General features: G+C 32.6%; 1 protein-coding gene across 1 annotated transcript; it reads left to right on the top strand.

Moving 5' to 3' along the window:
• The first annotated feature begins 4,593 nt into the window (after nt 1-4,593).
• On the top strand, nt 4,594-12,463 carry LOC110463268 (sodium-dependent glucose transporter 1-like). The gene is made up of 4 exons (XM_021517717.1): nt 4,594-4,623; nt 8,908-9,139; nt 10,012-10,297; nt 11,178-12,463. The coding sequence occupies exons 2-4, from the start codon at nt 8,921-8,923 to the stop codon at nt 12,224-12,226; spliced, it is 1,554 nt and encodes a 517-aa protein (XP_021373392.1). The 5' UTR covers nt 4,594-4,623; nt 8,908-8,920; the 3' UTR covers nt 12,227-12,463.
• Nucleotides 12,464-14,807: the final 2,344 nt, after the last annotated feature.

Here is a 14,807-nt window from a genome sequence, read left to right as displayed (position 1 = left end):
GATAATCGGCATTTCACGTGATATTTGTTTTTACTTAACTACGCGTCATGTATTGATCGCAAATTCAAATATAACACGACTTCAGTTATAAGTATGGAGATGTCATTTCGGTAAGTTTAGTTTGCGCAAAATATATCCAATACTAGAAATTATTGGCTAACAATTTGACGGGCTTTTCACCGTTAGGACTGATTGGTCTTTCATCACAAACATATCTTTTTACCTCACGGTCTTTACCTTCCGTGAAGAAAAGGATAATATAAACCATAGTACTGAAAGTTAGCAGGGGGTTTCGTTTAGTATAAATGAAAATACTCATACACACTTCACAGAATTTGAAAAAAATTTGAAGATGGTTTTTCACTGTTAAAATCTCATTCGATGTATGTCAAGGCCATTCATTGGAATCGCATTAACGTCCTTCATTCATGAATGCTTCTTGCCAAATATCATGTACCCTAGACCTCTTCCTTATTTTTTCCCTGGTGTACTTGACCGTTGATTAAGGTCAACCATTTTGACAAACTTGATAGCCAATCATCTGAGCATGTTACATATCAAATATCAATACTCTAGTCCTTGAAAAACTTCCAAAGAAGTATTTCAAATGTGTTGCCTTGAAATAGTACATTCGAAATTGGACCCCAACCGAAAACCAGAAGTTGACCTTGATATCCAAAAATATTTCCTGAGAAAAAAAAAAGCAGTTCCATGTCCTTCACACCGTGCCAAAACATAATGTGAATGACTGAAATAGTTTTCGAAATATTTTGGTTTATAGGAATTTGAGCTTTTTTAATCACTTGACTTTTGTGACCTTAAATGTTAATCAAGGTCAATCATTATTTTAAACTTGATAGCCAAACATCTCAGCATCTCACGGATTAATTATCAAGACTCTTGACCTCATAGAACGCGAGGAGAAGTTTGTTAGAGGTTGTAACCAAAATATCACAGTTGAAATTTGACTCCTACCAAAAAACGGAAGTTGACCTCCGAGACAAAAATGTTTTCTGGAAAAGATATGCGAATTCACACCCACCAAGCCTTAAAAAAGATAATGTTATATTATGTTAATATTTTTGTTTAAAGAAATTTGAGCTTTTTTAAATATTTAACCTCTGTGACCTTAAATATTGATCAAGTTCAGCCACGTTTTTATACCTGATAGCCAAACATCTCAGCATCTTACAGATTAAATATAAAGACTCTAGACCTCGTAGAACTTAAAAAGATTTTTGAAGTTTGTTACCTTGTATAGTGCATTTGAACTTTGACCCCTACCGAACACCAAGAGTTGACCTTTGACTAAAAAATGTTTCCTGTGGAATATTTCTGTTTTGTTGGTCTTCAAAACATATTCAAAGATCAACTTAATAGTTTCATCCATTAATGAGTTATTGCAATTAAGCTAAAAACGAATATGACGTCATGGCGGCCAGTTTATTTTTTTACGGAGTCAACAATATTACCAAATTTGGTGGCACATCTTGGGAAACCATAATACCATGTTAAATGAAATTACTATCAAATACATTGGTGAAAACTAAGTTTTAACATACTGCCGTCATTTTAAAAAGATCAAAGGTAATATTCAAAATGGCGGAGGATGATAACGGTAACGGTTACAGAAGAACTGAAGACATCAATTTCATAGAATAAAATATCCTTTCGACTACTGAAAAACTTAAAAAATGGAAATGTTAAAAATAATTATTGGTGACCTCTGACCCAACAGCGAGGATTATTGTTTGACCTTTTTTTTTGTATTTATATGTATGGAAAAAGGTAACCCCAAAGAATAAGTACAACTAATTTAATTGCATGAATGCTATATAATCAACGATTTTTGAGTTATGGCCATTTTTAGATTTAGACCTTTGACCTCACTGCGGCCATATTGGATTGTTCACCTACTTGCAAAAAGTTGCATGTACACCTTTCGACCTTGGCATACACTATACTTGAAAGACTATAACATATCTAATACCAATCAAAAGATAAGCTGCTAACAAAATCATGGAAGAAGTAGTAGAAGAAGAAGAAACATAACAAAAGCAATAGGTCTTTTCACCATAAGTGAAAAGCCTTAATTAAGTATTCGGATCAAAATACTTGAAAATGATCACATTTTTCTCATTACGAATAAGGTAACATGCATGGGAAAGCAAGTCCTATCCTGAGAAATGAAAATCATATTATCATGAAGTTGAATTATTTATTTTGTTAATGGTAAAAAGCAAATAATGTGGTGAAATACAATTTGAAACTGAAAAAGAAAAGCTAGTAGCATCGCTTAACTCCAGTAAAGTGCATTGCAGTGTTTGGTTCACAGCATTCTAAAATACTTAAAGGAATGATATGAGTAGGAATCGATAGATTTTCCTTCACATTCTATGACGTTACGAAGTTTAGTGATTTATCCTAATGGTAAACTTTAAAGCATTAATATCTTCAGGTGACAGATTGGACCATTACGTCCATTATCTTAAAAGGTTTTTTGTATGGAAACAAAGAAGAGGTACAAAAATCATATTTAATGGTATTATATCACTTTATATGCACCGTAAAAAAACCCATTGATATTAATGTGTATATTGTATACTTTTCGGATAATAAAACAATCTGTAAGTCATTAGAATAACTTATATTGTAAAACATTGTAAATAATATAATGTGTACAGCCTTGTTTATTTACACTTATATATAGTGACTGTTGTGAGTTAAAAAAAATAATAGTATAAAACGACAAAGTTGGGGTTTCTTTCCCGAAATACCTGGTAACTATTATTCAGGACAGTAAATGATCATATTTTAATTGTATAAAAAAAACGTTTTGTATTACTTAAAAGACAACTTTTAAGAAATATAAGTAATTCTGCTGTTTTTATAGAGATATTTAAATATACTTCTGGAGAATAGGAAAATGATAAAACTGTAATGGGACAACGTTCGATTTATAATCATTCATAACGATATGTATGGAAATCTGAATCAAGTCAAAACTTTAATGAGATGTCAAACTTGTTTTTATGCAGTATGTAGTAGAGTCGTATTTCTGTTTTATATATTGCGTCTTTAAAATACTTGCGGACACTTATTTCATTTTCGATTAAAAAATATGATTTCCCTTTGACAAGGGATGGAGCAAAGGCAAATCAGACCCATCTGGCACATATTTGAAAAGGGATCCCCCTTATGATAAAGCACGGTAAGCGATAGGATTCATTATTGGCGGATCCTTTTACTCTAAAGGGAACAGATACCTGTTATAAGTTGTAGCTATGTCGATTTTCAGAATTGCCCGTGCACTTATTCTTTGGTGTGTCGTTTATGAACTGATGATAACAGCTCACCTGGCTCATGGTATTTGCGTTGCAGTGATTATCGTATAGGTTGGTATTGTTAACCTATCGACATACTATATTTAATAGTTACACGCATATTCTTCCAGCGCTTTATGTATTAATGTGCGGATCGGGGTAAACGACTCCGTTAAAGGCGAAAAAATAAGGCGATTATGGGCTTCTCGTTTATAAGTGGTTATCTCTTATCTATATCATTATTTATTGTCGATTTGCCCATACCGCAAGATGCGTCCCTGGTAGCAAATATAAATCATCTCCTATACAAGGGCGAGGAGCTCTATCACACTATTTTATTCAAATATGTGCGGCTTGTTTTACTATTCCATAAAATCAGATTGCAATGAAATAAAAAAAAAAAAAAAAACCCATGAAATTTGTCAATTTTAAAATGTGTAATGTGCATTTCACAAATCCTCAATGGCTGCTTCAAGAAATTGCGTGACTATGACGTTGTTCGGTTGGTATGGCTGTTCTACCAGCACTGCCCAAAATGTGATATTTTTTTTATTTTTTTTTATTAAATGTTAGTACAACCTCTTCAACACACATTTTGTTCTCGTTAAAAATATAACAGGTACAAAAGGCAAAATCATATCATAAACAGTTTTCTCCTGAAACCGTATGTGCTATGAATAGATGAACACCGAAACCAGGCACGTAATGGCGTCGTTTAACAATGGCATGGACAATGCTTTTAATGGCTTTATTATAAGAATTATATTATATTTCCTAAAATACAATTCTTAATCAATTTTATTAAATCCTCACTTAAACTAAATACTGAATACGAATCCTAATGATAAGAACTGGATAACAAGTTCAATAGGCCCTAAAATGCGCCAGATAATTAAAACTCAAAGAATATACAACATCGCACAACACTAAAAACTAAATCACATTCGATTAATAAAGAAAAAAGGTAATAATATTATTGACTTGGTTATTTAAGAGTCATTTAACAGGCATTTCCACAATTTAGTCTTATATCAAAAGGTTAATATCAGATTCATGGGTCTCCATATACTATTTACCATTTAAAATTATAACGGTGTTATCCCCTAAGAAAATCCTGCATCCGCCCCTGTATATTTCACCTAGTTGGAGTGATATTATATTATCATAAGAGCTGAACTAAATACACGAGTATGCAAGCTCCCCTTAAAACAGGTCAATACACTGATAAGACAGCCTGACACGCTATATAAAACGGAAAAGTCATTGTGAAAAGATTGGTGGTCGCAGCGACTTGTAGTAGGTAACAGATTTTGTGATGTGTGTATTATATCTGCCATAGCTTTTCTTTGCATGCTATTTTTGTTACAAGTTATATAGTGACATACAAAGAAAATGTTTACATATGAAACATGTCCTCGGGATTATTAGTCGTATTCTTATGGGGAAAATATGTTAAAACTCGTTGCATACCTTGACATAAAGTAAGTATGATATTTTACAACAGTTTGAAAAAGTTTGGCATTTTATGCATATTTATATATAATTTGACATTTAAAGACATCTGTCCTACTGCACACAAAACACTAGAGAGGTCCACTTAACTATTTCGTACATAAAGTTCGCTTTAAAATGTTTTAGTCTTTTCAGAATTATGTTATTGAAGCTATAATTATTTCGGGGGGAGAGGGTCATTGCATAGTTTAATAGATTTGTTTTCAGTGGTACGGAGATGCATTAATTACAGGTTTTAAATGGTATGGCACATTTTCTATATAGTATGACATTGAAATACATGTTATATATACAATGTATTATGACATTGTATTACATGTTCTATATACCGTGTAGTATGACATTGTAATACATGTTCTATATGGTATGACATTGTAATACATGTTCTATATAGTGTGACATTGTAATACATGTTCTATATAGTATGACATTGTAATACATGTTCTATTTAGTATGATATTGAAATACATGTTCTATATAGTATAACATCGTAATACATGTTCTATATAGTGTGACTTTGTGATACATGTTCTATAAAGTATGACATTGTAATACATGTTCTATATAGTATGACATTGAAATACATGTTCTATATAGTATAACATTGTAATACATGTTCTATATAGTGTGACATTGTGATACATGTTCTATATAGTGTGACATTGTGATACATGTTCTATATAGTGTGACATTGTGATACATGTTCTATATAGTATAACATTGTAATAAATGTTCTATATAGTGTGACATTGTGATACATGTTCTATATAGTGTGACATTGTGATACATGTTCTATATAGTATAACATTGTAATACATGTTCTATATAGTGTGACATTGTGATACATGTTCTATATAGTGTGACATTGTAATAAATGTTCTATATAGTGTGACATTGTAATACATGTTCTATATAGTGTGACATTGTAATACATGTTCTATATAGTGTGACATTGTGATACATGTTCTATATAGTGTGACATTGTAATAAATGTTCTATATAGTGTGACATTGTAATACATGTTCTGTATAGTGTGACATTGTAATACATGTTCTATATAGTGTGACATTGTGATACATGTTCTATATAGTGTGACATTGTGATACATGCTCTATATAGTATAACATCGTAATACATGTTCTATATAGTGTGACATTGTAATACATGTTCTATATAGTGTGACATTGTAAAACATGTTCTATATAGTGTGACATTGTGATACATGTTCTATATAGTATAACATCGTAATACATGTTCTATATAGTGTGACATTGCAATACATGTTCTATATAGTGTGACAATGTGATACATGTTCTATATGGTATGACATTGTGATACACGTTCTACATAGTATGACATTGCAATATATGTTCTATATAGTATGACATTATATTACATATTCTATATAGTATGACATTAAATCACATGTTCTATATAGTATGACATTGTAATACAAGTTCTATATAGAATGACATTGTAATATATCTTTTATATAGTATGACATTGTAAAACATGTTTTGTACTATATGACATTGCAATAGATATTTTATATTGTATAGTTTGACATTATTTAATGTTTTATATCGTTTGACATTGTAATACATATGTTTTATAACATGACATTGTAACACATGATTTATACAGTATATCACATGCTGTATATAATTGTTTCCACAATAGTTATTGCTCTGAAGGAGTTCAACTTTAACTGAGTTTCCTGTTCCCGGTTGTTAAACAGCAAAGAAGAAATGACGAAACAAATAATAACATTTATGCCATGCTGCTTGTTCACATGGTATGACGTCAAGACTGCAAGCTTGTACACTAGACAACAAAACACTCAACAACAATTGTGATTGTAATGGCCGTTTATGATAACGACATTATATAACGACATTACATAACTTCATATGACTTTACGTAAAAACAGTACATATAACAGTACGTAACATTACGTATTAGCCAAAGTAATGTAAACACAAGTTTGACCAGTGTAGGTGGGGGTATATCTGGCCACCATGCAGTTTGAAACGTCAGTGAGTAAACACCTGGAGTTTATGATAACCGACGTTTAAAATATGCATCCCCCACCCGAATAACATTTATTCACATATTATGAATAACATTTAGAATGATTGGAGTGTGTGATAGTTGTAGGACGAACAGCTGACAGAGACCCTATAAGAGTCCTTTCACATATGTGAATGACTCTCCTGAAGGGTCGGGTTATAGATCTGCTCTGTCCAACTGCGTGTCGAAAAAGGCGATTAATGTTGGGGGCCCTGCAGAATGATGGGGTTTCTTCTGTGTCTTATGCTTAAGGCACATTTTAATACCTAGTGCCTACCTTTGCAACATCTAACATTCGGCTTCAGTGTTGCGCGTCCACCGAGGTAGGGTAGGTAACGGGTTCTGTCCCCAGCCCAAGACATCCCAATTCCTTAAATATGGTAGCTGTTTTTCCTTGCTTCACGTTCCGAAACAACTGGTTTATCCGTCAGTATAATCCGACTGGGTGGAATACTGCAATGCCTTCTAGTTAGTATTTCAGTGAGATAGCACTATATTTTCATGATTAAATCCGCGCTATCACAAGGAGGTAAATACACCAACATACGCTGCCTCCAACACACCTACACACGTATGGGCATAAAATGAATATAGGTATTTCTCGTCAACGCGATTGGTCACTTTAGTCTGACATTACCAACGGATACTACATCAAAGCTATATATTTTACACTACATACTAAGCCAGTTTACTTACCTCTTAACATGCATATCACTACAACTAATACATATCAACAATGTTGCACCGCACATACAAACTAACGGTTCATAATACTTGTACTTGGATCAGCCTACTGCGGTCAGTCACCATTTATGTTTCACATATACATGTAGTTACCGACAAATAGTTTTAACAACGACGTGCAAAATCCGAGGTTGGGATGTCTCTATTACCGGGATGGCATCCCTATCAGTTGATCAACTCGTCTTTCATGTTCAGACCAGCTCTCGTTTCGCATTCATTTTTATACATAAACTTACCATGACGCGGAAATATTTAAACACCGAGAAACATCTTCAAAGTAGCCAATGAGACAATACACATGATCAATATTTGTTATATACACGTTTATACAATAGAGTCCTCTACAAATATGCGATCATGAAATTCTACACGTTTCATGTAGAATGATGTTTAACTACGTTGTATGTAGCATGTATGCACTCCATTCAAATTACATTTGACCAACAATACAAATCACTTCATATCCGCATTCTATGAACAATTATGCACTTAACTATAGAGCAAATGGGACCATTTTCCCCAACACAATTGCACGCATAATCAAAAAATTGTTTTGTAGGGACTTCTCAGAGGGTGAAATGATGTGAAAAATGATGCTGGTTGAAAATATCGATAAAGTTGTGTTAAGTGGAGTTAATCCTTACCTTAATATTTGATAAGTTAACTTATGATGTTTTTACCAGTGTAATATGAGAAATAATTAGTTTGTATTTGTATCTTTACTGCAGTGAAGATCTACGAAATGTTATATAATCACATGTCATAATTTAAGTCAAGTATCGGTTTTATATTGAACAATCAAAATGGTATTTTCTATTTACTTCCGCGTATTTTCTGTTCAGCTACAGATGTTTTTGGCGCTTTTGTTTTGGGACCTACAAAAAGATAACATTCTTTGTGATTTTCTTTGTGAGCAAATCCTACTAGAAAAGCTGCTTATTCCCGCACTTTTTTGATGCAACAAATTTTCATCGTTTTATTTTAAAGATAAGAACTAAATGTAAAGGATTTCCTGTGAAATACCATATATTTCACTCATATGGTAGAAAACTCGTGAAATATTAATGTTATTCAACGGGAAACAATTGAGCTACAAACACGCGATGCAAGTACGTCTGGACATGTTATAGCTGCCTTTTAGACATTTTTGTAGTCGATTCAACCTAACGAAAATTCAAATTGTAATACAATGTTTACAAACATCTCATATGACAATCATGTGTATTAGTATGTGTAACGTGTGAAAATCTATTAACAGGAGACAGACGAAAATGACGAAGGAAAGAAATGGTTCGAATATCAATTGTTCTCATGAACATGAGACAATTTCACAGCACGACATAGACAAAGAAGATATAGAGGAGGAAATTCATTCCAAAATTGTTCACATCCACGAACAACAATCACTTATATCCGAACTTCGGCATGACGAGGTCATTCGTTTCAAGGTCACACTTAGTATGTGTGTTACCTTCGTTTATGTCATGTTGGTATGTATTGTGTAGTTTTATTCTCATTGTCAGCAAGAAGCTGTAAGTTAACAATGTCCGGAGAATTTTTCGATAATTGAGTTTGACGTTATTAATACTTGAAATCAATGGAATTTCGTGGCATTCGGTAATAAAGTGCATTTCCTACTGTAATTATTTTTCTTACTTCAAAATGGGAGGTAATTGTATTGTTCAGTGGCTGACCCAAGGGCTCCCCAACCATGGCAGCCCCAATCAAAATATTTTTAAAGTTTATATATATGTATATATTCATATCATGCGTGCAAGCAGTACATATCTACATACTTCTTTATGAAAACATGGCTGGGGAAATAAAATATTCCGGAAAAGAGAGAGACATAAAACAGCACATTTCTTTAGAGTTCCAAGAATATCATTGCACACTGTTCTTGTTCTCAGACCAATTTCACACTTAATTAATACATTTGTAACTTTCATGTAAAAGAAAAATCCGTTGCAATGTTAATTGAGTGTTATCAAGGAAATATAACAATACCTTTTATTTTCAAAGTGAACTAAATAATACAAAGTAATTGTATGTGGTTAAATGTATTGCGTTGTTTATGTTTGTTTTTTGCATATAGTTGAAAAAAATGCTTTGGAATTCAGTTATTATTTTCTATTTCCTATAATTTAGACTTAATAATAATATATAAATGTAGTTGTCTCTGTCGTTATGACACGTTGTTTGTTCGCAATGTAGAAATAATATGTATGGCGTATTTGTCAGTAGTGAATGTTAATGTAGTATAGTTACTTTCCTTCGATATTTTTTTTACTATTTTCTTATATTACTTGAAACATTATTTTGATGTCGATAACATATTGTATTATTATTTTTATTTCATCAGGGATGGTGTAAAAGCCAAACAGGCCCAGCATTTCTAGACATTCTGTATATATCTGGCACAGACCTGGAAAAAGGATCTGCTTTTATGACGTCATACAGCGCGGGTTGTGCGATAGGATCCGTTGTTGGCGGGTCATTTTACTCTAAAGTGAACAGATACCTGTTACTAGTTGTAGCTTTGACGATTTACAGCCTTACACGTGCACTCATTCCTTGGTGTATACTTTATGAACTCATGATAACTGTTAACCTAATTCATGGTGTTTGCGCTGGAGTGATAACTGTTGGTATGTATTGATTATACAATATACATATACATGAAATGTTTCTAATCGCTGATAGAAATAGAGTTGACTACTCTGTTGTAGAAAGATAAATAGTGCGCTAAAAAGCTTTCTGTTTATCAGTGGTGAAATTCTAGTTTTGGGAAATTAACTTTAGTGGGTCTTAGCATTTCAGCTAATATAGCACATAGCAACTAACCAGATATATCACGCGAAATTCTTACATGATCATTTTAGTATAATTAGCAAATACGAGGAAAGGTAATTAATAGAGCAAATAAAAGGAAAAGGAAACACATAAGGAAACAATATGACACTTAAACAAAAGGATTGATATAAACCTAAAAAACCGAAAGAGAAATTAAACAATGTTGTTCGAAAGCGTTATTGGCGCCATTTCTTGATTACATAATGAAATATCCGGTCAGATCAAAAGAGTAATGACGGTAACTAACGATCAAAGACAAAAACAACGTGATAGCGTCTAAAATCGTGGCAAACACTTAAATTCCAATGTTTAAAATGGGCTTGTGGCGATTTTCTTCAATGTTAAAAATGCAACTGTCAGCTAAATAACTCGTAAAATATTTTTATATTGGACTTAGCACACTGGAGAAGTGGGCCATTTTATTTGATAAAACATTGTGTTATATTTTTGACAATATGTCTACCAATTAGCACAACTATTTATACGATCATGTCATAAATATCACTCAAGTGTTTCGATTTAACGATGAAGCTTCATGATTCCATTTCCTGCTATTCTAGGTCACATGCTTTGCTAACGATAATATTCATGATTTGAATCTTTATTCTGTCAGAAGAATATGAATCTGGACATGTATGGTCTCATTGTATTTGATAAAGTTCTTTTTATTCCCAGTGGTCGTAGCTGTTGCAGTATCGATATGGGGAGCTACGCCACGAGGCAGAGTGTTTCTAAACATTTTCCTAGTTTCTGACGGTGGAGCCGGTCTGATCGCACCAATGGTATTAACCCCATTTCTATTGCCGCCGAGAACGAGTGATATCATCTTGGGCAACGACCCGAGGAACTTCTCAATTATCAATGTTGCAACAAGGAACACATCTACTATAGAGGGAAATATTTCGGCAGCCTATTCTATTCTACAAGCAAACATAAGTCATATTGAAATTCCAGCATCCAGCGTTTATATTGCATATTCTATCTCAGCCGGACTGGTTTTCTTATCAACCTTGCCATTCATTGTGATATTTGCCAAACCGTCTAAAAACGATAGCAAGGGCAGCGTTGACAAAGAATCCAATTTTCTTGGAAAGTTACCTTTAAGAGTCAAAAGGCTTCAATTGGTGAACGTTGGAATATTTTCGACGTTTTACATGGCGGTTTTCTTCATATTTACTGGATATTTGCCTGCGTTCTGTGTTGAACATCTACGATGGACAAAGACCTCTGGAGCATGGTTGATGTCAGTAGTTTATTTTGCGATGCTCTGTGGAAGATTATTCGGTGCGTTTCTATCCAATTTCTTTAAACCTATGAAGATGCTTTTACTTTCAACTATTTTACATGTCATGGGATTGGTAGGACTTTCCGTCAGTGGTGTCTTCCTGGCTGATGTGGGGATCTGGATATCTGTATGTGGCGTAGGTATTGCTTGGGGTTTCACATGGCCAAGCCTGTTGAATTGGACAAACGAGAATCTAATTCCAGTTCGCGGTAAAGTTACGGCATTCATCTGGTTAATGGGATTCGCTGGAACATTATTAAGTCCTTTGTTGTTTGGATACATGATGGAAAAGGTTTCACCTATTTGGTTTTGTTTTTTAAACTTAGGGAAGGCTTGTATAACCTTTCTAAATGTTATTTTCATGTTTGTGTACACAAGATCTGCGAGGAAAATTTCCAGCAAGGATAAACAAAGAAAGCCTTCAAACAGTGAAACCTAGACACTTGTTTCTTTTAAATATTCCAATATTAGTTCTGGGGACACACGTTTCAACTATAATGCGGATTTATGATTGCCAGAACTGAGACTGCATTCTATAATGTATCATGTGCTAAAAGTCTCTATATATTTTCATAATGAATGATAAAGAAACACATGTAGAATAACTATATCTTGCACCGAAGTATCACTAATTATAATTTATACCCTTAATGAATAAAAAGTAACTTTTTTCCTAGAAAACCGCAAAGAATATTCCTTCTTGTCTTTATTCATCTCCGCAGAAACCAAGCATTAATATATCAACCTGAATATAAGGTCACTGAGACATAAAACAGATTTATCAAACTCTGAACTATATTTAGTTGAGACAGTATGTATGTTTAGAGGCTTGCCTTAGCCCTGATGTTGCAAATACGGACAAAAGTCTTGATTCCTATCATTGGTAGCAGAGTACAGAAGAAATGGCTTGACCCTAAAAATAAAGGGCATGTCTCGGATAAACATGGACAGCGGATTCATCCTGTACAACACACCCACATATATATATATATATATATTTATAAACTGCATTTTGAATACTTTTTTTTTAGAAGAATGAATATTTTTTCATAAAGTGATTTCCCCAGATTTGGGACTTGTGAAAACCATGGTTACCACATCAAAAAACGCCAAAAAATGTAAAAAAAAACGTCGTGACCCACGCAAGAAATATTTTTTTTCTTAATATCTGTCTTAAATTAAATATCACCTACTCGGTCACAGAAATACTCACGTTTTAGCATAGGTCGTCAAACTGGATTTTTCACAATACTTACACACGTGCTGAGTACAAAAATAGACTACATGAAAAGCTAGCTTTTGTTGTGTAGACACAGATTCGTAAATGGCCAAAAATGTAGTCTCAAGCCAAATTTGATTTTTTTTTAAATGTGAAGCCCACATAGTCCTATTCATCATGTATATGCCATTTTAGAGCTGATTTTATTTTACTTTTAATATTACAGGGCTTATTCATTGCACAAAAATATCACCCATGGCCACGTACGCTACTGTAAACTGCTACCTTTACACACCAAATTGAAGTCAGAAATATTTTTTTACCGAACGACGTTATGACCTAGAAAACGTTTGAGTTAAATTAGATGGACTGAGGTAAGTTAAATGAATCTCATTTTCCCTTTGATTGCATGTTAAGACCTGAAACTACAAACTGATTACTAACACATATCAAATGTACTCTTCTTGGAAAGGTCACTGATAACAACTAAGATATTATATGTTATATTAAATTAAACAAGTTGAATATTCAACCTTATTTACAACTAGCTCGTTTAATCACAAAATATCATTTAACTTGTATATTAAACAGACTCACTAGAATAACACCTATCACATCAACCTCTATAAATATCATCAAGGCAAATTAATGTGCTATTGTGAAAAAGTTGACAGGACGATATATGTTATAACTAAACACCTGCTTAGATTGCAAAATTTGATATATATTCAAGCATGCAGCTACCAATGAAATACAGTGTATACACCTCTATCAACATTTATTTTTTATTTGTTTATTTTCAAAGTATTTTTCACATAACAATAACATGTACATTTCATTTTACATAATTAATTCCACTTTCACACATACTTTCATACTAATTAATATTGCTCTTTTTGTAAGTGGTATTTTATTTTTTTGAAATGTTATATAAGAAAGGAAGGAAAAACAGATAAGAGAAACAAGAAGCATAGTGGAAATAAAGACAGGTAAATGGACAGAAAAAAAGACAGAAAGACAGACAGACAGACGGAAAGATGGACAGACAAGAGGAGAAGTACCAGTATTAAACAAACCAATGTAAAGGATAGAAGTCTGGTAATAATACAGGTGTCAGTAGCTAAGTAATTAAGATAATACATCGTATGTTTCAATTTTGTCTCTTTTTTCCAAATAAATTTAAATAAGATCAAACATATAAACATATAATCAGCAAAATGAAGGTCTAGGAAATATCAATAAGCCTTTTCCATTTTTTCCACTCATTCTGGAAGTTAATGAGATATATTCGTCTTTACTATTTGCAATATATTTTTGAATACTGTAATGTTCTTTAATTGAATTTTTAATTCCTTGTATAGAAAAAGGCACTTTAAGACATCTTGTCTTGTATATATACTGTTTTATTATTAAAATAATACTGTTGTCACTTTTATTAAGTCCATTATAGTTATAAAAACCAAAAAGAAATGTTTGTTTGTTATAATCAAATAGAATAATCAATGCAACTAATAAGAACCCAAAATTTTGTAAAAGATTTTGTACTTTGTCACATTCCCATAATACATCCTCTATCAATATCGTTGCAATGCCCGCTTAACAATTTCTATTGATATATTGTGCGCATAATTATATCTCTAAATATACAAAATAATGTAATTAATTTGAAATTACCGCTGAAACTACATTTAAAATCTGGTCGATTTTTTTAATATACCTTTCAAAATTAAAACGTTTAGACTTAGTGACTAGTAACGGATACATAAGAAGCTACTGTAAATATTTAACAGTATACAAAAGT

The sequence above is a fragment of the Mizuhopecten yessoensis genome, unplaced genomic scaffold, assembly GCF_002113885.1.
Source record: "Mizuhopecten yessoensis strain PY_sf001 unplaced genomic scaffold, ASM211388v2 scaffold10885, whole genome shotgun sequence".
NCBI lineage: Eukaryota > Metazoa > Mollusca > Bivalvia > Pectinida > Pectinidae > Mizuhopecten > Mizuhopecten yessoensis.
The sequence above is the reverse complement of the archived record's forward strand: the minus strand, read 5'-3'. Positions and strand labels throughout refer to the sequence as shown.

Bases quoted from the DNA above. Each gene is read 5' to 3' on its own strand.
- LOC110463268 (XM_021517717.1), top strand. From the start codon at position 8,921: ATGACGAAGGAAAGAAATGGTTCGAATATCAATTGTTCTCATGAACAT. The intron at 9,140-10,011 runs GTATGTATTGTG...TTATTTCATCAG, and splicing joins CCTTCGTTTATGTCATGTTG to GGATGGTGTAAAAGCCAAAC. The intron at 10,298-11,177 runs GTATGTATTGAT...TTTTATTCCCAG, and splicing joins CGCTGGAGTGATAACTGTTG to TGGTCGTAGCTGTTGCAGTA.